Source organism: Pelophylax lessonae, assembly GCF_965119305.1.
Source record: "Pelophylax lessonae genome assembly, chromosome: 4".
In the NCBI taxonomy this organism is placed as follows: Eukaryota; Metazoa; Chordata; class Amphibia; order Anura; family Ranidae; genus Pelophylax; species Pelophylax lessonae.
The window spans coordinates 449,217,170-449,244,455 of NC_138771.1; the positions used below are offsets into that span (position 1 = coordinate 449,217,170).

The 27,286-nt window shown below is 40.4% G+C and overlaps 1 protein-coding gene across 1 annotated transcript in view; it reads left to right on the forward strand.

Moving 5' to 3' along the window:
• The window catches only part of LOC309552694 (E3 ubiquitin-protein ligase RNF213-like), a gene marked incomplete at its 5' end in the record, with an annotated part of 1,269,694 nt that overhangs the window by 334,805 nt on the left and 907,603 nt on the right, over positions 1–27,286 (forward strand). The window contains 3 exons of the mRNA XM_082253620.1: positions 16,371–16,544; positions 16,648–16,781; positions 17,877–18,506. Coding sequence (XP_082109746.1) covers positions 16,371–16,544; positions 16,648–16,781; positions 17,877–18,506 — 938 coding nt within the window. The remainder of the gene's footprint in view (positions 1–16,370; positions 16,545–16,647; positions 16,782–17,876; positions 18,507–27,286) is intronic.

The following is a 27,286-nucleotide window of genomic DNA, read 5'->3' on the forward strand; positions in this document are numbered from 1 at the left end:
TATGAGATCATCTCTCATCGCCGGTGCTCCTTCCTCACACAGACACTGCAGTGTGAGGAAGGAGGGGGAGCCGACAGCCGCTGGGGACACAGAGAAATGTAATCAGGGCACTGATCACCAGTGCCCTGATTACTAAAAGGTAAAAAAACATACACATTGCCCCCCCATCAGTGCCCACAGTGCCCGCCTCAGTGCCCCCCATCAATGCCCACAATCAGTGCCCATAGTGCTGCCAGTCAGTGCCCATCAGTGCCTGCTCATCTAGGCACTGATGAGCACTGACTGGCAGCACTATGGGCACTGAGTGTGGGCACTGATGGTGCTGCCCATCAGTGCTCATCAATGCCGCCCATCAGTGCTCATCAGTGCCACCCGTCAGTGTCCATCAGTGCCACCCACCAGTGCCCATCAGTGCCGCCCGTCAGTGCCGCCTCTCAGTGCCCAGCAGTGCCACCTCTCAGTGCCCAGCGTGCAACCTCTCAGTGCCACCTCTCAGTGCCCAGGAGTGCCACCTCTCAGTGCCCAGCAGTGCCGCCTATCAGTGCCGCCTATCAGTGCCGCCTATCAATGCCGCCTATCAGTGCTTATCAGTGCGGCATATTAGTACCTCCTCATCAGTGCCCATAAGTGCCACCTCATCAGTGTCCATAAGTGCCACCTCATCAGTGCCCATCAGTGCAGCCTATCAGTGCCCATCAGTGCCGCCTCATCAGCGCACATCAGTGAAGGAGAAAAATGTATTTTCAAAATTTACTCGCAGAAAATAAGAAAAACTTTTTTTTTTTTTCAAAATTTTCTGTCTTTATTCTTTTTTTTGTAAAAAATAAAAAACCCAGAGGTGATTAAATACCACCAAAAGAAAGCTCTATTTGTGTGAAAAAAATGATAAAAATTTCATATGGGTACAGTGTAGCATGACCGCGCAATTGTCAGTCAAAGTGTGACAGTACTGAAAGCTGAAAATTGGCCTGGATGGGAAGGGTGTTTAAGTTTCACAGAAGGCAAGTGGTTAAAAATTGTCCTTTTTGATAGAGAGCCAATTATTGGAAAAATTAAAAAAAAATAAAAATAAAAAATTTCTTTGGATTTAGCATCTGGGGGGTCTAAAAAGTGTACCTGTGAAGTTTCAGCTCTGTAGCATGTCCGGAACCAGAAAAAATTACGAATTAGGGTTAGGGCTAGGGTTAGGCTTAGGGCTAGGGTTAGGGTTAGGGCTAGGGTTAGGCTTAGGCTTAGGCTTAGGGCTAGGGTTAGGGTTATTTTTATGGCTAGGCTTAGAGGGTTAGGGTTAAGGTTAGAGGGTTAGGGTTATGGTTAGAGGGTTAGGGTTAGGTTTAGTGTTAGGGGCTAGGGTTAGGGTTACGGTGAGATACTTAGGGTTAGAGTTAGTAGCCCTACCCCTACCCCTCTAACTCTAACCCTCTAACCCTAAGCACTAAAAATAACCCTAACCTTAGCCCTGACCCTAACCCTAGCCCTAACCCTAACCCTAGCCCTAACCCAAATTCAATTTTTTTTTCTGGTTCTGGACATGCTACAGAGCTGAAACTTTACAGGTACACTTTTTAGACCCCCCAGACAATAAATCCAAAGAAATTTTTTTTTAAGTTTTTTTTTTTTTTTTTTTAAGTTTTCCAATAATTGGCTCTCTATCAAAAATGACAATTTTTAAGAACTTTTTTGGTGTGATTTAGTGTCTAGGGGGTCTAAAAAGTGTACCTGTGAAGTTTCAGCTCTGTAGCATGTCCAGAACCAGAAAAAAAAGCATTTTTCAGTAGAGCAGGGATGGTGGGAACCCCTTTTACACCTCTATGATCTTTTTTTTCTGGTTCTGGACATGCTACAGAGCTGAAACTTCACAGGTACGCTTTTTAGACCCCCCCAGACACTAATCCAAAAAAAGTCATGCCTGCCACCGTATATATCAGTGGTGGGTGGGCAGTGGCACTGCAGTGGGCACAGTACAATCTGTGGACCTGACAGTCACTGGCAGGCCAGGCAACTGCAATAATAAAAAATATATATTTTTTTTTCAATTTGCAACAAGATGCTGTGCCACCATATATATATCAGTGGTGGGCAGTGCACTGCAGTGGGTACAGTACACTCTGTGGACCTGACACAGCACTCACTGCAATTATGACAGAGGAAAAGAAAAAATATTTTTTAAAATGCAAGGTGCTGTGCCTGTGCCACCCGAAATGAGTGTGGTGTGCACACAGTACAGTCTGTGGTGGGTCTGTGGCCTCTCACACACAGCGGGCAGGTAACTGCAGTGCACAATAGATATATATATATATATATATATATATATAAAAATACTCAAATACCAGCCCTCAAAAGGGCTTTTGGGGACAATAGATATATATATATATATATATATATATATATATATATATATATCACAGAACAAAAAAAATTACACAAATACCAGCCCTCAAAAGTGCTTTTTGGGGACAATAGATATATATATATATATCCAAAAAAAACCTCAAATACCAGCCCTAGGAAGGGCTTTTTGGGGTGCTGTCCTTACAGCAGGAGTGTACCAAGAACACTGGCTAACAAGACCGGGAACACTGACTAACTGTCCCTAGCTATAACAGCAGCAGCAGCAGCACTTTCCCTGCTCTCAGTAACACAGAAATGATCTAAGATGGATGCTGCCCTTGCTTATTTATAGGAGGTGGGAGGGAGGTATGCTGATTGGCCTGGAATGTGTCTGCTGACTGTGAGATTCAGGGTCAAAGTTTGCCTCAATGATGATGTATAGGAGGCGGACCGAACATCGCATATGTTCGCCCGCAGCGGCGAACGCGAACATGCGAAGTTCGCCGGCGAACAGTTCGGGACATCTCTAATCATGAATTGAGTTCACAGCTCCCACCCATTCCCCCAATGTAGGTGTTCTAGTTGACTTACTTCCAATATTTAGGAATAATAGATTTGGCAGCATTCAGTAAGTGCCTCACCAACGACTTCTTATAATAGTTCAGTGACCAGTTCGTTATATTCAGAAGACAGCATTCAGGGGTAAAATCAACCGTAGTGTTAGTGATAAGTTGGACCTGACTCAACAATTCTTTCCAAAATTTTTGTATATTGACACAGCTCCACCATATGTGTACCATCGTACCCCTATCCTCACCGCACCTCCAACAGACATCTGATATTCCTGGAAACCACGCATGTAACTTAACGGGCGTATAATACCAAATAGTAAAAATTTTGTATGCCGTCTCCTGGATATTAGAGCTGATCGAGCATTGGTGCGCCATAGTACAAGCGGTAGACTGGGTGTCAGTAAATGTTGTTTGTAATGCTGATTCCCACTCCTCCCTATATTTAGAACCTAGCTCCAAGCAATGCATTTGTATCCAACCATACAATTTAGATGTTGATTTCTCTACCGGGTTTCCCTTGAAACATATAGTCTTGAATTGTGTCAGTTGTCTCGAAAAAAATTAGTTGAGCTGCCAACATAACTATGCAGTCGAAGATATTGCCAATATGTAAACTGGCTACCAAATACCTTGGATCGCAGCTGGGTGTATGGCCTAAGTCTTCCTGCCTCCATGCAATGATATACCTTCAAGGGCATTGTCGATTTTCCGCCACTGGGCACAGCCACCTTCTTATTTTCAGCCCACTCCATCTTATACTCCAATGGAGTTAACGGCCCTGGAAGGGAGGCCAAATTATAATACTTAGCCACCTTATGGAATATCGCTAAAGTGGGTCCAATGGTTGGGTGTGTTCTAACGTTAGCCGGATACGATTTATATGGGATCCATGGTAGAAATCTAAGTGGAAATGTAATTTGCAAATTTTCCATGTTCACCCAATCTTTACATTTAAAGTGGCAATTCCAATCAATGACCCTTACTAAATTTGTGGCATAGTAATAATGCAGCAAATTTGGTAAATTTATACCTCCCGCCTCTTTTGATCTAGATAGTGTCTGAAGGCTAATTCTCTGTTTTTTATCCGCCCATATAAATTTCCCTATAATGGAATTCAAAGATAGGAAAAAGCACCTAGGTAGACTAATAGGTAAACTCCGCAGGAGATACAGCACCTTTGGAAGCACCGTCATCTTTACTGCCGCCGCTCTGCCAAACCATGAAAGAGGCTTCGCCCTCCAGTTTTTGAGATCCGCCTTCAATTTTTTTAATAGTGGGAGAAAATTTTGCGTGTAGATGCCCGCCATCTTCGACGTCAATACAATTCCCAAATATTTTAATTGGGATGTCACCCACCTAAATGGGCAATTTACTTGAATCTGCTGTAGCAATGCCCTATTTAAGGAGATATTAAGCGCCTCTGACTTATGAATATTAATTTTGAAGTTTGACATATAGCTGAATATCTCAAATTCTTTCATAAGATTTGGTATCGTAACCAAGGGCTGTGTCAAAGCAAAAAGAATGTCGTCTGCATATGCCGCTAACTTGTAACTTTGCCCTTTTATGATAACACCCTTAATAGAGGGATTCTTATTAATCATCCGTAAAAATGGTTCCAAAGTAAGGATGAACAAAATGGGTGAAAGCGGACATCCCTGTGTAGTACCGTTGTTAATTTTTACAGGATCCGACAGTGTACTATTGATTTTCGAGTCTCTCAGTGGGGGACTGATAGAGCGCCTCAATCCACGCCAATGTATTAGACTGAAATCCAATATGTTTACAGACCGAAAACATAAAGTCCCATGATATCCTATCAAAGGCCTTCTCCGCATCTGTTGATAGGAGAAGGCCTTCCTCTGATCCTCCTTTAAGCCTATGAATAAAATTCATTGCCTTTGTAACATTATCCCGAGTCTCTCCCCCTGGCATAAACCCCGCCTGTTCCAGGCCAATAAGCTTGGGCAGAAAATGCCCCAATCTCATGGCCATAATTTTCGCTAATAACTTAATATCAAAATTAAGCAATGATATTGGCCTATAACTTTCAGCAGCATCCTTACCGTGTTTATAAAGTACAGTGATGTAAGCCATAGTGAATGATGGCAATGATTTTTGGTTGTTTTGTAGGGAATTCAAAGCTTTTAACAAATGCGTTCCTAAAAGTGGGGCAAATGTTTTATAAACCCATCCAAACCCAGACTCTTTCCAGGTTTAAGAGATTCAATTGCACTTTTAAGTTCCCCAATATCAATTGGTTGATCTAATGCTGAAATCTCCTGAGCCGATAGTTTGGGCATTCCACTATCCTCCAAATATTGTTGTATTATCCCTGCTCTATCACCCTCTGAATAGGGAGGTTTATGTGATGGAGGGATATTATATAGTTTAGAATAGAAACGGTGGAATTCAGAAGCTATCTGCTCGGTCCTAGCCACCAACTTATCCTCAGATGTTTTAATTCGGGTAATCTGCATACTTGATCTCGCATCTTTTAATACTCTTGCTAAATATTTATTATTTTTATTCCCATGTTCATAAAAAAATCTTTGTTTAAGTAGCAAAATACATTTAGTATTTAAATCCAATTTAGTCTGCAATTCTTTTCTTGCCCTCAAAAGGTCTGTGGCAGATTGCACCGCCACAGCCTTTTTGTGTTGGTGTTCCAATTTATGAATTCTTTCCACCAAACTCGCTATCTCTCTGTCCCTGTCTTTCTTATATCTAGAAGCAACAATAATCAATTCTCCTCGCACTACACATTTATGAGCTTCCCATACTAAAAAGGGGGATACATTCCCGGTGTCATTCTCCTGAAAATAGTCATCAATCACCTTAGAGATGTGAGTTATGTTACGGGCATCAGCCAATAGCGTTGGATTAAGACGCCAGGAACATGGCTTAAATGTACCACCTACTCGTAGTGTTTTAGACACGGGCGCATGATCAGAAACCGACTGAATACCTATATGTGTGTCCTCCACAATAGACAAATCTCTCTGGGAAATTAAAATACAATCAATACGTGAGTATTTGTTGTGAACTTCAGAAAAATAGGTGTAATCTCTACCTTGTGGATTAATAGTGCACCAGGAATCAACCAATGTCAAAGATGCCAACATTGACTTAAGTTTCTTTAATATATTATACGAAATAGCCGACTTTCCATTAGACGTATCCTCTAGAGGATCCAGCTGAGCGTTGAAATCCCCCCCCAGGACAACACACCCAGCTGCGAACCAGGTAAGGTCATCTATCATCTGACGACAAAACGAGACATGGGCCTTTTAGGAAAGTACACATTGGCCAGGGTTATTAACATAGACCCAATTTTACCCTTGATGAACAGATATCTGCCCTCGGGGTCAGCTAGCTGCTGATCAATTACAAATCCAGAGTGCTTGCTTATCAAAATGGAAACCCCTTTAGTCCTTGCTATAGGATTAGTAGAATGGAAAGCTGCATGGAAGATTTTGTCTGTCATTTTAGGTACCTTTGACGATTTAAAATGTGTTTCCTGAAGGAAGACAAACATCGGTTTAATCCTCCCCAGGAAGCGCATTAATTGTGTCCGTTTTTGAGGGATATTCAATCCCCTTACATTATGGGAGATTACTGTCGGACATTTGCCCAACTGCGAATATACCATTATACCATGATTGTGTCCCACTTGTTGTTGATTCTTCACAAAAAATTACAGTTTTATATCTTTATGTTTGAAGCCTGAAATGTGGCAAAAGGTCAAAAAGTTCAAGGGGGCCGAATATTTTCGCAATGAACTATAGATATCAATGTATGGTCTATACTGAACTGACCGATATATACTCAATTGCCCTATATATAGATAGATATCAATGTATGGTCTATACTGAACTGACTGATAAATACTTAATTGCCATATATAGATATATATACTGTGTATATATAGATAGATAGATTGATATCTATCTATCTATCTATCTATCTATCTATCTATCTATCTATCTATCTATCTATCTATCTATCTATCTATCTATCTATCTATCTATCTATCTATGGCCTAATATATACTCAATTGTCCTATATGTATATAGATATCAATGTATGGTCTATACTGAACTGACCGATAGATACTCAATGGCCTAATATGCACGCAAGTGCCTTAAATATATATAGGTATCAATGTATGGTCTCTACTGAACTGACCGATAGATACTCAATTGCCTAATATATACTCAATTGCCATATATATATATATATATATATATATATATATATATATATATACAGTTCTATTCAAAATGATTCAACCCCCACTGAAATTGATTGTTTTGGCCAGTTTGACATTGATTTTGATCATTCAGTTATCCTGCTTACAATTAAATCAAAGAGGCACGTGTAGGTCAGACAAATATAACATAACATTTATAATGAAATAACCACAAATGTCTTTTCTGTGCTCACATCATTATCAGTTTTATTCAATCCCCAAGTGACTTTCAATCTTAGTACTTAGTACAACATCCTTTTACAGTTATAACAGCTTTTAAACGTGAAGCATAGCTTGACACAAGTGTCTTGCAGCGATCTACGGGTATCTTCGCCCATTCGTCATGGGCAAAAGCCTCCAGTTCAGTCACATTCTTAGGCTTGTGCACTGCAACTGCTTTCTTTAAGTCCTACCAGAGGTTCTCAATCGGATTTAAGTCTGGTGACTGTGATGGCCACTCCAAAATGTTCCAGCCTTTAATCTGCAGCCATGCTCTAGTGGACTTGGAGGTATGCTTGGGATCATTGTCCTGTTAAAAGGTCCAACGTCTCCCAAGCCTCAGGTTTGTGACGGACTGCATCACATTGTCATCCAATATCTCCTGGTACTGAAGAGAATTCATGGTACCTTGCACACGCTTAAGCTTCCCTGTACCTGCAGAAGCAAAACAGCCCCAAAGCATGATTGACCCCCCGCCATGCTTCACAGTAGGCAAGGTGTTCTTTTCTTCCTCCTCCAAACATAGCGTTGATCCATGGGCCCAAACAGTTCTAATTTTGTTTCATCAGTCCACAGAACACTAACCCAAAACTTCTGTGGCTTGTCCACATGACTTTTGCCATACTGCTGTCGACTCTTCTTATTCTTTGGAGACAGCAAGAGGGTGCGCCTGAGAGTTCTGGCATGGAGGCCTTCTTTACGCAGTGTGCGTCGTATTGTCTGAGCAGAAACTTCAGTACCCACATCTGACAAATCTTTTCGCAGTTCCTCAGCAGTCACACGGGGACTTTTCTCCACTCTACGCTTCAGGTAGCGCACAGCAGTCAAAGTCAGAATCTTCTTTCTGCCACGACGAGGTAACGTTTCAACAGTGCCCTTTGCCTTGAATTTGCGAATGATGCTTCCTATGGTGTCTCTCGGTATGTTTAACATCTTTGCAATCTTCTTATAGCCATTGCCCTTCCTGTGAAGAGTAATCACCCCTTCTCTTGTCTTCCTGGACCATTCTCTTGACTTCACCATGTTTGTAACCACACCAGTAAATGTCTAGAAGGAGCTGAGTATCACAGTCATTTTAAAGCTGCCTAATTGGTGCTTATTAGGCTTTATTGCTGCTCCCTGACATCCACAGGTGTTTTCAATACCTGATTGAAAACACTTCAATGAACCTCTGTTCTTCAGAGTGGTAGTCTTTAAGGGGTTAAATAATTGTGTCAATGAAGAATTCACAAAAGAAACATTTACTACTGTATTACAAAACCAATTGATGTCATTTTACTTGCATATGGTTCTTTAAGAAGTCATTGTAGGATTTCATTCTGAATACAATTACAAATGTACACTAAATTCCCTAAAACCCTTACAGCTTACTTACAGCACTGGGGGGGTTGAATAATTTTGAATAGAACTGTATATATATATATATAGATACCAATGTATGGTCTATACTGAACTGACCGATACTCAATGGCCTAATATATACTCAATTGCCCTATATATATATATAAATTTATGGTCTGTACTGAACTGACTAGGGATTGACCGGTATCGTTTTTTAGTTACCGATACCAATATTTTGGCCATTGCATATCGGTATCGACCTATATGGGCCGATATTTTGTACATTTTTAATAGAATAGAAATAATTTTGAATAGAACTGTATATGTATATATATATATATATATATATATATATATATATATATATATATATATATATATATATACATATATCAATGTATGGTCTATTCTGAATTGACCAATAGATACTCAATTGCCTAATATATACTCAATTGCCCTACTATATATATATATATATATATATATATATATATATAGATACCTATGTATGGTCTATACTGAACTGACCGATACTCAATGGCCTAATATATACTCAATTGCCCTATATATATATATATATATATATATGTATATATAAATTTATGGTCTATACTGAACTGACTAGGGATCGACCGGTATCGTTTTTTAGTTACCGATATCGATATTTTGGCCATCGCATATTGGTATCGGCCGATATGGGCCGATATTTTGTACATTTAAAGTTTTGCAAAATAAACACAAATTTCGACACAAATCTGTTACTGAACATGTTAATGTTTATTATATTAACTTTTTTTACAATAAGGGCTCATTCTTCACACCTTAACTGCATGAAAACTGATAGGAAAATTGCACTTGCAGGGACATCAATTTCACATCATCTGATTGTGAATGATGCATAAACTGCTGCAGTAGTGCACTCACTCACTGCAATAATTTTAAATCACTACTGCAGCAGTGCAGTCAGTGGCAGCAAAACTGCTAGAAACAAGCTAGAAAACAGATAGGCAGTGGTTTGGAGTCAGTGGACTACTGCTGAAATAGTGCACTCACTGCAATTATTTTAAATCACTACTGCAGTCAGTGCAAAACTTCTAGAAAAAAAACTAGACAAAAGCTAGACAGTGGACTGGACAGAGTCAGTGGACTACTGATGCAGTAGTGCACTCTCTGCAATGATTTTAATCACTACTGCAGTCAGTGCAAAACTGCTAGAAAAAAAAACTAGACAAAAGCTAGACAGTGGATTGGACTGGAGTCAGTGGACTACTGCTGCAATAGTGCACTCACTGCAATGATTTTAATCACTACTGCAGTCAGTGCAAAACTGATAGAAAAAAAGCTAGACAAAAGCTAGACAGTGGATTGGAGTGGACACTATTGCTACTACACTTTTCATTACTCCCAGTTAAGTATAACTATATTATACTGCAGAAAGCAGAACATTTCAGTATGTTCATGTTCACCTGATAAACGGCTTCTGTTTTTTTCATATAATGCTGCCACTTCATTAACATGCTCACTTGATACAGATGGAGAGAAGGACAGAGGAGCAGAGAGAGAGGTATCTTCTAGCATGGGAAGCAAGTCTTTTGAAGCGTGTCTCATTTTCTTTCCACCACTGAAGAGGATCACCACTTCTTCTGTCAATTACTGGTTCCTTCAAATAGAGATGAAGTTCATCATCCAGGCTCATTATTGCAGATTCAGAAGAATCCTCCGCATGAGGCCCCAATAAAACACTGAAAATGTCATGATCAATTCGATCACGATGAAGAAGATTCTCTTCTGTTCGTTGTCGTCTTTTTGGACATTTCTGTTTTTGCAGCATGCTGCTCTTTTAGATTATAAGAATGCTGTTCTGGACTTATCTTTTCGGCAGGAACCTCCTGTTGAATATCTTCTGTCAGCCATTGTTTTGCCTTGGCCAATACATCATCAGAAGAGAAAGCATGGTTCTTGTATCGAGGATTCAAAAGACTTGCCAGCACAACATTTTTAATCTCTTCATGCTTCTCAAAACATATATCAATCAAAGCTCTCTGACTTGACAGACCATCATTTGAAAGTTGGAGGGTGTTGTGTCCCATGACACTGAGGTCTGACATGAGAGTGAGTTGCCAGCATTTTCTTGTTGCAGCATAGCCTTTACTTTCTCAATGGCCTTTTGGTGAATCTTTCCCAGCATTTCGGTTCGATAATAGTTCTCTCTTCAGTGTGTACCTTGGCTCAAGTATGGACATCAACCGCTTAAATCCTGAGTCAGATACCATTGTAAATGGCTGGTTATCAGTGACCATCATCTCTGTGATTACTCTGTCCAGCAGTTGGGATCTTCCATCTGAATCTAGACTGTGACACCTGTTTTTTTTTTCTGAAACATATCTGTTATTGTTGCCTGGGATAGTGGAGGAGGTATTTCAAAATCACATTGATATTCATTTTGTTTTTTCTGTGCTGCATGATATAATTCTATATAATGAACTCTTAGATGGGCCCAAAGATTTGACGTATTTTTGTTTTTAACAGTTACTGATCCCATGCTTATATTGTTTGTGCACGTGTTGCACACTGCTGCTTTTCCTGGAGATGGTTTAGACGAGAAATAGTCCCAGAGATGGCTGGCTGGCTGCTGGCATCTTGCCCTGCTATGGGTGGCTTGCTGGCACCCTGTTGTGGGTTGGTGGCTGATGCCTTGCAGTGTGGGTGGCTTGCTGGCACTCTATTGTGGGGTGGCTGGCTTGGTGTCATCCGGTTGTGGGTCAGTGGCTGACACAAGGCAGTATGGGTGGCTTGCTGGCACCCTGTTGTGGATCGGTGACTGACCGCCTGGCTCCCTGTTGTGGGTCGATGGCTGGCGGTTAGCACCCTGCTGTGGCTGGCTGGTACCCTGTGGTGGGTGGCTGGCTGGCACCCTGTGGTGGGTGGCTGAGCCCAGGGCCTGTGGGTGGCTGGCTGGCACCGTGACCAGACTACAGCTGCACGCACTGTCCGAGGCTGTCCGAGGCATGGGAGGCGTTCTTAGAAGGCAATGTTGTCACGTGTGCGCCGCTCACAATATCGGCAATATCGGTAACTTCCAGGGCTGATTCCAATATATCGGGGAAAGTGCATATCGGCCCTTGATATATCGGCCTTGCCGATAATCGATCGATCCCTAGAACTGACCGAGAAATACTCAATTGCCCTATATATGTTTATATATAGATATCAATGTGTGGTCTATACTGAACTGACCTATAGATAATCAATGGCCTAACATATACTCAATTGCCCTAAATATACATAGATATCAATGTATGGTCTATACTGAACTGACCGATAGATACTCAATGGCCTAATATGTACGCAAGTGCCATGTGTGTATATATGTGTATATATGTGTATATATATATATATATATATATATATATATATATAGTTCCTCATCAGTGCCCTTGCTCCCCTGCAAGGGGTTGACGTCACTTCCGGTTTTCGGCCGAGACCGGAAGTAGGTGATTGGAACGTTCTTACCGTCTGGAAACCCCATGGTCTCCCGTATTTTACTGAATGCTGCTTACCTAAATGTAAGTTACTATTATTTTAAATAAACCTCAATATTTTACATACTACACCATGGAGCTCTTTATTATCATTGCAAGAGTGGGGCGGTGTAGAAGCAGAGTGTTATTGGGGAGGAGCCATTCATCTGCCCTAAAGCTAGCTGTTTCCATGATTGATCTGTTGGCCACCCCTGTGAAGGTTTAATATAACCTGAAGCCAGATCTTATTGCAATTTATATCGTCTCATTAAGGTGAGCGGCCATTGCAAATAGTTTGTGTTCACAGTTGTGCTGGTCCTTTTGGGATTTCTCTCCACTCCACAGAAGACACCCACTCATCTATGTTTTTGGAATTTTTTGCACTTTGGATTGGACATTAAGCACTTTGTCACTTTTTTATGTAAATATGCTTTGATATTTTATCATTGCAGTTCCATACACTGGAATTTCTGGTAATGGACACACTCTGAGCACTATGGACGCTTTATATTATCAAGATTTGCTGAATACTTTTGATTTTATTGCACGGATTTAAAATTTTCTATTTTATGCATAATTTTTATTTATGTGGATTATTATATTTTTTTATGAACTTGCTGTGCATGTTATAATTGTATTTCTTCACTCAGCATGATTCACATTTATTGATTCACAATTACTATATGCACTTTATTATAGATGTGACACATTATTTGGATATATGTGATTTATTATTGCATTCTTATGTTTTTTTATCAAGACTGCTTTATAATTATTTATATATATATTTTTTAGCACATCTACTATCTTCAATTATATTAGTATTTTTAGACCCCTCTGGAATAGCGCCTATCCACTATTTTACTTTTACCTAGTTATATGTGGAGACACTATAAGGATTGGCTGCTGCTCATCTGGGTCATTTGAATATTTACATTATAGTCTCCCTGTTCTCACCGCTGTTTATTTTGGTAGCGCATTGGTTCTTTACAGTTTCATATTTAAGCTGTGTCACAGCAGGAGATCCCCTCTCTGCGTGATCTGGCTGGCTCTCCTCCTGACAGTTTCCTGGCTGATCGCTTCTGGCAGAAGTGGTGCGGCCTTTTTTTTCAGGGCATCAGAGCAGCCCTGGGGGACAGGGATTGCCCCGAGCCTCTCTGATGCCCTGTAAAAAAGGCTGCACCGCTTCTGCCAGAAGCGATCAGCCAGGAAACTGTCAGCCCAGTTCACCCCTGCTCCACACTTGCTTTCAGATAATTTCCACTCGTCAAATGCTGGCAGGCAAGTGGAAATTTGAAGGGCTGTCTTAGCATATTCATAAGTCATGAAAAAAAAATCTTCTAAAACACTTGTTATTGTTCAAGCTATCCTGTGGGAAATTGTGCCTTTATCTGAAGCTAGTTGCGTTTCCACATTACTATATGTCAAGCTTATCATCTAAGTTACATTTTTCAAGGACATACGCTCAGGCAGAACAGAGAAAGGCTGGGAAACAAACAAATAGACAGAGACTTAAAGAGTAACTCTATCATCTGGCAACAAAGGTTCTAATGCAGGGGTTACAAACTCAAATTAATCTTGGGCCGCATTAGTAGTATAGTTGCCCTTAAAGGGCCAGTTGTACCTGGGGTGCACCTACATACAAAGTGCAATGCTTAGGGGTGGTCCTCAGTATACAGTGCAGGGCTCAGAGGTGGTCCTATGTACAGAGTGCAGGGTTCAGAGCGCACCTACCTACAGAGTGCAGGGTTCAGGGGTGCGCCTACATACAGAGTGCAGGGTTCAGGGGTATACCTACATACAGAGTGCAGGGTTCAGGGGTGCATCTACATACATTGTGCAGGGTTCAGGGTGCATCTACGTACAGAGTGCAGGGTTCAGGGGTGCGCTACATGCAAGGTTTTTCTATTAAATAACAAGACTGATTAAATAACTCACCTTTATTTATATGTATTACAAATGTAATGCTTGTCCCCTTTAATATATTCCCCATTTGCACAAATAAATTGCTGCAGTCTTGTTTTCCACTTGTCGAAGACAAGGAGAAAATTAATTTCTGTCAGCTGTTTCAACACATCCGCCATTTTCTTCTTTACAGCATCAACTGACTCAAAACATGTCCCTTTAGGCACTGATATAACTTTTGGGAAAAGATAAAAGTCGCATGGTGCCAAATCAGGCAAATATGGAGGATGTTCAAGTGTAGTAATGTGCTTGTCGGTCAAAAACTGCTTCACAGAAAGTGCTGTGTGAGCAGGCGCATTGTCCTGGTAAAGAATTAAACAATTTTCCCACAGTTGAGGCTGTTTTTTTTCTGACTCTTTCTCTCAGCTTTATCAAAACTTCCTCATAATAATGCTGGTTAACTGTTGTGCCTTCTGGAACTCATTCTTTCACAATTACACCCTTGATATCGAAAAACACAATGAGCATGGCTTTGAATTTTAACTTGCTTTGAAAAGCTTTTTTCACTCTTGGTGATGACAGTGTTTTCCAGTGCATTGACTGTCTTTTGGTTTCAGGATCATACTGGAAGATCCAGGTTTTGTCACAAGTGATTACTTTACGAAACAGGTTTGGATCTGCATCAAGTTGCTGCAGAATGTCAACACAACATTCCTTGCAATGTTCTTTTTGCTCTGGTGTGAGAACCCTTGGGACCATCTTTGCACAAATTTTCATCATGTTAGGATCCTTGCGCAAAATTTTCCATGCAGTGTCTTTGTCAACATTCACGGATTCAGCTATCATTTAAAAAATTGAGTCGGCGGTCTTTCTGAACAATCTGACTGATTTTTATTCTACATTTTCTTTGGTTATTGAAGTGCAAGGTCGTCCAGGGCGTTCATCATCTTCGACATTCTCACGTCCCTCACTAAATCTTTTGTGCCACTCAAACAAACGCACACGAGACAGGCCATCATTCCCATAAGCTGTAGTAAGCATTTGAAAACATTCTGTTGGTGTTTTGTGCAATTTTACTAAAAATGTCAAATTGACAAGTTGTTCAACTTTTAAACTTAGCATTTTTTTCAACACACTACAGAAAACACAACCAAACTAAATGGCAGCTCACAATCAACTGAACGTCATAGTAAACGTCATGACAAGCAGAGTGTTGTCATGCAGGTTCAAACATCTTCAAGGTCACCACGCATGCAGTTATAACCAGTTCTGACTGCTTTTTTTACTAGGTTGAATCACAATCTCGTTATTTAATAGACATACCTTGTAAGGAGGGCAGGGTTCAGGGGTGCGCTATGTGCAGAGTTCAGGGATTCCCTATGTACAGAGTGCAGGGTTCAGGGTTTAGGGGTGCACTAAGCACAGCGTGCAACCCCACCCTCTCAAAGTTTCATCACATCTCTCTTTCCTACAAGTTCTTGCTCTTGTACCTCCCTGTGAAGGCGGCTCTGCCTTGCCATGCAGGGAAATCTTTCTCTCTTAGATTCTGGAGATCTTGCCTCACTGAGTGCGTGCAGTGATCTGTTAGTTCCAGGAGCCACTGAGAGCAAAGCTGTCCCTTGTAAACACAGAAGGATTCTGCATTTACAAGTGACAGTGGGGAGCAGGAGCGAAGGGTGAGAGCCAGAGGGTGGAATGGAGTTCTGCCATGGCCTGGCTACAAAACTGGGTGCAAGAGCCACATGACAAGGTCTGGTGGGCTGCAATCAGCCCATGGGCCATGTGTTTGACATATGTGTTCTAAACTTTTTCCACACTAATTCATTCATAATAGCACATTGACTACTGAGTTCATTAGTCCATCATTCTGGATTCACCTGCTACTATACAAAATCAACCAATAATTAACATATAACAATATATTTGACTTCTAGAGAATACAGTGATCTAAAAGAAGGTAAAACTGCATTATATTTAATCTTAATACTTTGTATTCCTTTATTTCTTATTGGATATACTGTAATTAAAACATAATACCTACTCTGCAGAGTGGTAAATACTACCATTAGCAATGCACCCATAAAAATATTAGATAATGTACATCTTGTCCTGAATTGGAGCATTATGCCACAACAATATACTAGAAAACCAACTCTCACTGTATGTTTAGAGGCAATTGAAGGATAGAATAACGGTTCTAGCATTTGGCTTATATTTTTTTCATTTCAGGAACAGATATTAGGATCTTATCACAGTTTGGAGAGGATATCCAGGAACTGGTGGTTCTTTCAGAATCTGTGTTCCTAGGGGCTGTAAGAAATGTCATGAATGGAGAGGTGCTGTTTCAACAAATGGAGAGTATTCTAAAGCACAGGGAGCAGTTTGTAGCCATCTGTAAACTGAGTAAGTCCTCTAATGTGAGATAAGATCATTTTTATGTCTTGACCAGGCTAGTAAAGGCTGTGTATTTATAATCTTATCTCTGTTGATTGTTAATTATTTTCAGAAAAAGCAGACGTACCCTCACTGCGTGAAGTCAATAAAGTTTTGGATCAGAGGAAAGCTGAATTAGACACATTACAAAAAGAGCGTGATGTTGTGGATAGTCTTCTTAAAATGATCCAGAGCATTGATCAATACGTAAAAGGCATGGAATCCAGATTATTTGTTATTCTGTTTTTACACCAATTAACTCTTTCACTGCCAGAGCTGTTTTTGCATTTTTTTTTGCACATGTTTATTCAATCATTTTAGGCCTAAAGATTATTAAAAAAAAAAACATTCAATATTTTCTGAAAGCAGACACCCTGTAGAATAACATGGTGGCAGTTTCAAATGTTTATGTCCCACGATAATAGTGCAACAGTTTATCACGCACAACATTTCTGTGAAAATACACATAGTTACACAGTTGATAAGTTTGAATAATGACACCTGTCCATGATCCAGTTTAACCTGTGTGCGTGTGTGTGTGCGTGTGTTTATGTCACTTCCATTTCTCATACCCCTGTATATTATGTTTGCTAGGATGCCCATCTAAAAGTATTTTTAATTTATCTACACTTCCCACTGACACAATTAACTGTGAAAGGGAGTGCCATATCCTTACCACTCTAACAGTAAATAACTCCCTATGCAGTGTAAGGTTAAACAGCTTCTCATCCAACTTCATTGAGTGGTCCCGTGTCTTCTTAAGTGACCTGAGACTGAATTGTTTACCCCAATGCTAGAAACCTCATTTAAATATTTTTATTGTACAACCATATTTCCTCTCAAACTTATCTTTTTCAGAGATGATAAGTTTAAATTATGTAGTTGGTCCTCTAGCCCTCTTATTAGCTTTGTCGCCTTTCTCTGGACTCTCTAGTTCCAGCACATCCTTTGAGGACTGGTGACCAGAATTGGACAGAATACTCAAGGTGTGGCCGCATCAGAGTTTTGCAAAGTGGAACCGGAGTTTTATACAATTTAATACATGTTAATTTGAGGGCACAAAAACTTTGGTAAAATACTGTATATTTATAAAAATATTTACATAATGGATGTTTTTAAAAATTGCTTTACATAAGCTCAATTACACAAGTAGTGTAAACCAAGGTTAAAGAGCCCAATAAGAAGTCATATCATATCATAATTATATCATAATATTATATCATAATTATGTCATATATCAAAATAATTATTTTTATTGCTAACTTTCATTTTCCTTTTTAAGTAAATATTTTGGAAATACAGGAAAAGCATTCAGAAGAGCTAGGACCACAGAAGCTAAGCAATATTTTACCTGTCAAGATATTTGATTCACCTGAAGATTTTACAGAACTTGAAAGATCGTATTATAATCTTTGTCCTCCTTTAATGAATATGGCTAAAAAACTGCATACTTTCAGGAACAGCCATATTTTCCTCACATGTTGGGAAAGACAAGCTCAAGCAATTGCAGAGAACTCCCATAAAGAATCCTCTGAAGAAAGCGAGGCTGAGGTTGATTATGACAGTGAAGATAATGATAATAATGATGTTGAATTTACAACAGAAGAAATTATGGATAAACTGTTTATTCCATGCTTGGCGGAATGTAAGACAATTTATGGTAACCTCAAATCTGGAGAAGTAACCTTTGAAGTTGTGGACACATTTTTAGCAGATTTTAAAGACAACTACAAAAAACTGGAAAATGAGTTTAAAATCTTGTGTTGTTTGGGGGTTGCGGATTATGGTAGATGGATCTCTGAATGTGTGAAACAGATTGAGCAATATCACCAGCTTGATGTAGCCTTTCGATCTGCAAAAGTCATATTTGACGTAAAAACTTTGTTCAAACTCAGTGGAGATTTCAAGACCTTGGAGACCCTGCTGCAATTTGTAAGTAAGATTGTGGAATCATAACTGTTTCTATGCCATAAATGTGACCTTTTACTGATATGAATGGAAGTATTGTAAGCGCTGTCAGATAATTATTTTTCTGATCAGATCAGACAAGATTGGACACATGGGGGCTCTTCTAAATGCTTTTCTCCTGCCAGGTGTTTTTACAAACACATTTTGGTGCATTTATGAGCCTCAAGTGCTTGGCCGTTTATTCATTTCATTAGCTAGAATATACATTTATTATGGCCAATGAAATGGAAAAAAAACGCTTAAGTGCTAAATGCGCCTAGCACCTAGGCTCATTTAGATGCGTTTTTGCCACATTTGACTAATTTATATGCCAAAATGCTCCTCTCCTGAATGCACAAGTGAGTTTTCTTTCCCCCTGTCTCTAAATTCTTCTAAATGCCTATGTGTGCATGGGCACATAGGCTAACATGAAGGAGCATTTAAAAGAGGCATTGAGTTCAAGTGTGTATGAGGACTAAAAGTATACAAAAGCTCAAATAAGAAACAAAATTTCTGTATAAAAGGCAATATTTCAGCACACTCTGTTTTTGTACAATTTACAATTAGAACAGGCACTTAAAAATCCAAATATGTTAGATAGTCCCAATAAGGCAGTAGTTTTACAGGGGGTAGTGTAGAAGAAAAATAAATATATACAGTATATAGAACAGTATAGCGCCTAGTTGCAGAAGGATAATCTGATCATAGCCATCCATATTTTGCATTTTATTCAGTGAAAAAACCCTCAATCTTATTCCAGTAATAAGATGGCCCTGATAGAAGCCAGCAGCTTGTTAACTGTTTGCCTGCGCAGTATAGTACTTATAAATCCAAGAGCAAAGAAGAAGGAAGGAAAAAGAAAAGTGGAACAAGAAAGGAATTGCAGGACACTGTGGAGGGTATTCCCAAGGCCAAGTCAGTCCACTGAAATGTAGCGATTTCAAGGACACCACATCTTGTTAAATTTGGCTTGGCTATCGTGGATGGTGCTTGTGAGTTTGTTGCTGATCTAGATCCAGTTAATTTTATGTTTGACAGAGTGTCACCATGATTTGTTTCCAGCATTTTGCAATAACAATTATTGTTGCCAGTATCATGTAAGAAAAGGATATGCAAATTGTGGCCCTCCAGCTGTTGCAGAACTACAAGTCCCCTAAGGCATAGTAAGACTCTGATAGCCACAAGCATAACACCCAGAGGCAGAGGCATGATGGGATTTGTAGTTTTGCAACAGCTGGAGGGCCACAGTTTGCATATCCCTGATGTAAGAGATTATTTAGAATTCTTTGGAATTCTGGAAGTCATATTTTTGGAATAAAGCAATCTCAGGTGATCTCAGGGCCTGTATGCCCGTAACTGAATTATAATAATAATATAAAATAAATTAAATCAAAGGTTCTGATCCAGGATCTGGAGACTTTGGGGCATTGCAATCAACTATGATATATGGTGCCTATGATATATGGTGCCTATTTGTCCTCACCGTCAAAAGCAATGAGAGGACGATGACAGGTGCATTTTCACCATGCTGGTAGGTACCAAACATCATCTCAGTAAGGTTTTATATGAGTTGAATAAGAGTTCTAAAAAGAAGTTGGCTTTTTGCAACTCTGGCAAGATCCTCCAGTGTCATCTCTACAGCTGTTGTCAATGTATCTAAACATCTAGTAGCCAGTTTCCCTCTTCGTCTGGTTTCTTTGATCTTCACAAACAGTTTTTCCTTCTCCAGTGATCTCTCTCTTCTGACAGTGTGACAAAAATAGTCGTAATTTCATCATTTGGGCTTCTAGTGACATAGCCAGTTTGATCTCTTTCAAAATTGGTCTGTTTGTTCTAGGGGCTGTCCATGGCATAAAATTCTTATAAAGCACCAAAGCTCAAATGAGTTGATCTTTTTTCTTTCCCATTTCCTTAGTGTCCAGCTTTCACAACCGTAATTGACAACTGAGAAAATGAGTGCATGGACAAGTCCGATCTTTTTTTTGAGTATAATTTCTTTGTCTTTGAATACTTTGTCAAGAGTCTTCATTGTGTAGCTACCAAGTGCTATTCTACGCAGTATTTCATCACTGCTAGTTGCTTACTTGTTTAGAAAACAGCCCAGGAGATTAAAATGCTTTACAACTTCTATTTTGTCTTCATCAAGCTCAAAATCACAGTCATTTTCTGTGTTCACGATCTTGTTTATATTCAGTTCTAATTCCATGTTACGACTTTTGGCCTTAATTTTACTGAATAGATACAGCATATCTTCTTTGCTGCACCTGCATAGTGCAGGTTGTTTATGGTTTGTCTTCAGCATCACTCTCCGCTTCAGTTTCTACCATGTTATCCACACTCCTTTTTTTATATAAATTTGTGGTATAATCTTTCCATCTCTTTTTAATGTTTTCTGGATCATTCAGTATCAATCCATTGGAGTCTTTAGGCATCCTCAATCCAAAATGGAATTAGTGCCCCAATCTCTTGTCCGGGCTAGTTTGGTTTTTCCTTTTACGTTCTCAGGTTCAAATTTCTGACAATATGCTTAAGATATCATTCTTTATCTTTCTGAACTTGGCATTGAAACGTTCGGTTCATCTGTGATACTTTTACTCTATTTGTAAAGAAAAATTTAAAACAGCGCTAGCAAAAAACAACTATAGTGAATAAATATATATATATATTATAAAGTGCAAGATAATCTGTGCATAAATATCTGTAAACAATGACTCAATATAATCAATCAATTTAACGGCATAAATATTAAATAAATAAATAGTTCTTGTAAAAAAGTCCTTGTACAAGGACTTTTTTACAAGAACTACCGTATTTATCGGCGTATAACACGCGCCGGCGTATAACACGCACCTAAATTTTAGGAGAGAACTTTCAGGAAAAAAGCTGAAATTTAAAATAAACAGCTTTGAACTCAGAACATTTTTTTAAATCAAATGCAGTCTCACCAGTGCCCACGAATGCAGCCTCCTCATCAGCGCAGTGCCCACGAATGCAGCCTCCTCATCAGCGCAGTGTCCATGAATGCAGCCTTGCCAGCCCAGTGTCCATCATTGCAGCCTCGCCAGCGCACTGCCCATACTTGCAGCCTCGCCAGCGCAGTGCCCATACTTGCAGCCTCGCCAGCGCTGTGCCCATAGTTGCAGCCTCGCCAGCGCTATGCCCATAGTTGCAGCCTCGCCAGCGCTATGCCCATAATTGCAGCCTCGCCAGCGCTATGCCCATAGTTGCAGCCTCGCCAGCGCTATGCCCATAGTTGCAGCCTCGCCAGCGCTATGCCCATAGTTGCAGCCTCGCCATCACTGTGCCCATAGTTGCAGCCTTGCCAGCGCTATGCCCATAGTTGCAGCCTCGCCAGCGCTTTGCCCATAGTTGCAGCCTCGCCAGCGCTATGCCCATAATTGCAGCCTCGCCAGCGCCAATCTCTTTTTTGAAAGTCCAGGAAGCAGCGCCGTGAGGTAGAAGGGGGCGGGCGGGGCCGAGGAGACGGAAGGACGCACGCGCGGTCATCGGAAGTCCCGGCGCCTATGATAGACGTCGGCATAGGAGGCGGGACTTCCACTGACAGTGCGTCCTTCCTTCTCCTCGGCCCCGCCCGCCCCCTTCTACCTCACGGCGCTGCTTCCTGGACTTTTTTTTTTCATATCGGCGTATAACACGCACTGCTACTTTTTCCTCCATTTTTGGGAGGAAAAAGTGCGTGTTATACGCTGATAAATACGGTATTTATTTATTTAATATTTATGCCGTTAAATTGATTGATTATATTGATTCATTGTTTACAGCTATTTATGCACAGATTATCTTGCACTTTATAATATATATATATTTATTCACTATAGTTGTTTTTTGCTAGCGCTGTTTTAAATTTTTCTTTACACATTTTTTCCAAAAACTTTTTGGATGCACAGCAGCTGCATAATATTTTGCACATATATTTGCACAATTGCACTTTTAAAGAGGATCACCTTGATTACTCTCATTTATGTGTTAAGCGCTGTTTTAATTTTGTTTCACACTTTTACTCTATTACCCAAATTTTTTTCTTGCCTTCTTTGTTCTGCCACTTCTTTTTAGTTCTTTTTTTCTTAAATCCAATGTGACTTTTTTCAACATCTGTAATGTTTTTACAGCTTCTTCACTAATTATGGTTATGATGTCATTCCATAACTCTTCAAGCTCTCTATCACCTGTATCCATAACGGCAAATCTGTGGTTTAGTTTAATACAGTAATCCTGTGCAATATTTTCAATATTATATCTTGGAGGGCCTCTAATGATTTTCTTCTTATGAAGCTTTACCTTGATCTTGCATATCAAAAACTCGTGGGCACTGTCCCCATAAGCTCCTGGTTTGGTCCTTGCTGTCAAAACTGCAGGTTTCCACCTCTTTCCTATGCAGATGTAGTCAATCTGATTATAATGCATGCCATTTGAAGAGCTCCATGTGTATAGCCGACGCTTGTGGTGCTAGCATTGTGTATTCATGATGGACAGTTGGTTAGTTTGGCAAAACTGTTTAACACTGGCTTAATTTCTTTTTCCTCAGCTTGATCTATTGCACCTTGAAGTTGTTTGTGAAATGACTCTATACCCTCATCTTCTGCATCTGTTGTTAGAGCATACACTTAAATGAGGATGACATTGATCACCCTTCCCTGTAAATGGATTTAGATGACTCTATTACTAATAGTAGTGTGCTTTAATACCAACTCCACACCATTTTTCCGATAAGTTTCATGACCCTGTCTTGTCCATTTGACTTCACTGATTCCCAACAAATGGATGTTCGCTTTATTCATTTGATCGTTAACAATTTATAATTTTCCCTGGTTCATACTTCGTGTTCCCTTGGTAAAAATGTCTCCACAGCTTTTTATCTCCCTTTTCTGTACAGCACCATCAACAACAGGATGTCCTGTTAGTTTCATAAGTAACTGGCTTACTCTTGGTGACTGTCATCCCTTCCCCTGTAGCATGATGAGTGCCTTCTGACCTAGGGGACCATCTTTCAGAACTATATGACAGTTCTCTTTGTTTTCTTATCATCATCAAATTTTCTTGACATAATACAGAAGTAGATTGTCAGGCCTTCCTTCTGTGCACTGTAAGTTCAATGTTGTCAGCATTCTCACATCAAAAGTGATCTTCCGCCTTGAGCACAGATGGGTGGTACATTAATAGCCTGGTATCTCCGCTGGAACCTCTACACCTTTGGAGGCCCTGCTGGTGGTAAAACTACTGATGGCATAGCTTTCGGCTTCAAAGATACACGCAAGTCCTGGTAGTGGGAAAAACCTATGTACCATGTATGTACAAATTGTACATGTATCAGTTCTTTTCGGTCAGGATTAATATACATTTTGGATAGGTCATATGTGGTGTCCTGCCAGTCAAATGCGTAGCCAATGTCCTGTTCCCCATTGTTGCATATACGGGAGCTTATGACTCAGGCCAATAAAAGGTTGTATATAGTGTTGAGCGAACACGGACTGTATTATTCGTGTTCGTACCGAATAATTGGATTTTTGTTACCCGAACACGGACCCAAAAACTTTACTGTATGTTCGGGTTTAAAATCCGTGTTTGGTCGTTTTATTTCCTGTTTTGTATGTAATGGCGCGCTTTTAATGGCGAGCTTTCAACAGCCAATCAACAAGCGTTTAACTGGTGTGCCTTAAGCCAGCCATGCCTACTAATGTATTACTAGCTGTGATTGGCCATCTGAAGCATGTGACCATGTCTTTATAAGTTTGAGAGCCCCAGCACGCCGCGTCATTCTGCTGTAGTTTAGGGACAGAGCACACATCATACGTGCTGGCTGCTGATTAGGGACAGACAGTGATTCTGTGAAAAATTGTGTCCGAAAGGAATGCAGGGACAGGTCGGAGTGCAGGCAGGGAAAGTTATTAGAGCATTTTAGGGCGAGGCTGGAGATTAGGCAGGGTCAGTCTTCTAGAGTACAAAAATTCAGCCCAGCGCTCACTCCGAATGGGAAGACTGACGTGCTGCTCTCCTCAGGCAGGGAACTCCAAAACGGGTACATAGAAAAGAAAAGAAGAGGAGGCGCAAACACCTAGTGCATTACCCGTGGTCAATGTTGCAAATTGTTTAATAAAAAAAATGCCAAATGCATACTCACAGACGCAGAGATAAAAACATGTTACAAGAATCCACCATGTGTGAACTGGAACAAGTCCTTCAGTCAGGACCGCTAACGCGTTTCGGGGGTCAGGCCCCCTTCCTCAGAGCTGGTCTTACCACATGCAGATCACAACTATATATGACAACTTTAATTGCATCAGTTCAATCCCCCTCCCTCCCTCCTCCCCCCAAGAGAAAGTGGGCGGGATCATCCAGTGCTTCTGATATGGTCAGTCTTCTACATCGATTTTGCTGTGTGGGGGGTGGTGCAGTGAACGATCTTATTGAGCATATTAGGGACAGGCTAGAGATTAGGCAGGGACAGTATACATCGATTTTGCTGTGTGGGGCGTGGTGCAGTGAACAATCTTTTTGCCCTCACTTGAGCCCACTGAGGAGGAGGAGGAGGGAGAAAAAAAAATCTATTTTTATCAGTCAGTTGTGTGCAGCGTTCATCTTAGATCTATTTTACTACAAGTTAAAAGGGATTTTTTTTTTTTTTTTTTTTACCCCTTCATAGCCTTTTTGCTCCAGTGCTGACTGTGACATAAGACACTGCTGGGTTCACATGTGCTATTGAGTGATTTTCAATTTTATACACTTTTTTCTATTCCACTATTCAATATAAACCCTTTTGGGTTAAAAAAAATTAAATTGTGGCATAGTCTGTATTAATCTATTTAAAAATTACAAACTTAAAGGGGAATTTTCTTTTTTTTTCCCTTCATAGCCTGCTGCAGAGCTGACTGACATAAGACACTGCTGTGTTCACATGTGCTATTGAAAAATCACCAATTTTATATCACATTTTCTATTCCGCTATTCAATCTACACCCTTGGGGTAAAAATAATTAAATTGCGGCATAGTCTGTATCGGTACATGTGAGATACCCCTTTCCAATTTTTGGGGCGTATCTTCCACCGCCGAGGATTGCAGGGTGTTTTAGTTTGCCTCCTCCCTGTTCCGAGCTCCTCCTACTCCTCATCCTGCCTTTAGGCTACAAGAAATAGTAATCGGGGCCTAGTCTGGGTCTGTACGTGTGAGATAGATACACCTTTTGATATCATATTTTCTATTCCGCTATTCAATCTACACCCTTTGGGGTAAAAATAATTAAATTGCGGCATAGTCTGTATCGGTACGTGTGAGATACACCTTCCAATCTTTTGGGGCGCATCTTCCACCACCAAGGATTGCAGGGTGCTTCAGTTTGCCTCCTGCCTGTTCCGAACTCCTCCTACTCCTCATCCTGCCTTTAGGGTACAAAAAATTGTAATCGGGGCCTAGTCTGTGTTTGTACGTGTGAGATACACCGTTTTATAAATTATTTTCTATTCCGCTATTCAATCTACACCCTTGGGGTAAAAAGAATTAAATTGCGGCATAGTCTGTATCGGTACGTGTGAGATACAACTTTCCAATTTTTGGGGCGCATCTTACACCGCCGAGGATTGCAGGGTGCTTCAGTTTGCCTCCTGCCTGTTCCGAACTCCTCGTACTCCTCATCCTGCCTTTAGGGTACAAAAAATAGTAATCGGGGCCTAGTCTGGGTCTGTACGTGTGAGATAGATACACCTTTTTATATCATATTTTCTATTCCGCTATTCAATCTACACCCTTTGGGGTAAAAATAATTAAATTGCGGCATAGTCTGTATCGGTACGTGTGAGATACACCTTTCCAATTTTTGGGGCGCATCTTACACCGCCGAGGATTGCAGGGTGCTTCAGGTGGCCTCCTGTTCCGAACTCCTCCTACTCCTCATCCTGCCTTTAGGGTACAAAAAATAGTAATTGGGGCCTAGTCTGGGTCTGTACGTGTGAGATAGATACACCTTTTGATATCATATTTTATATTCCGCTATTCACTCGACACCCTTTGGGGTAAAAAGAATTAAATTGCGGCATAGTCTGTATCGGTACGTGTGAGATACACCTTCCAATCTTTTGGGGCGCATCTTCCACCACCGAGGATTGCAGGGTGCTTCAGTTTGCCTCCTGCCTGTTCCGAACTCCTTCTACTCCTCATCCTGCCTTTAGGGTACAAAAAATTGTAATCGGGGCCTAGTCTGTGTTTGTACGTGTGAGATACACCGTTTTATAAAATTTTTTCTATTCCGCTATTCAATCTACACCCTTGGGGTAAAAGGAATTAAATTGCGGTATAGTCTGTATCGGTACGTGTGAGATACACCTTTTTAAATTTGTTTGGCGCATCTCCTTCCACCGCCGAGGATTGCAGGGCGCTTCAGTTTGCCTCCTGTTCCGAACTCCTCCTACTCCTCTTCCTCATCCTCATCCTGCCTTTAGGGTACAAAAAATTGTAATCGGGGCCTAGTCTGTGTTTGTACGTGTGAGATACACCGTTTTATAAATTTTTTTCTATTCCGCTATTCAATATACACCCTTTTGGAGTGTAAAAAATTAAATTGCGGCATAGTTTGCATATTTGACTGTGAGATACACCCGTGCGATACTGTTGTTGTTTTGTTCCGCTATTCAATAAACACCTTTCTAGGGCAAGATCATAAATTACAGAAATATGAGGAGACCGTCAAATAGGGGCCGTGGCCTGGGTCATGGTGCTGCTGGTAGAGCTCCTGTTGCAAGGAGAGGACGTGGTC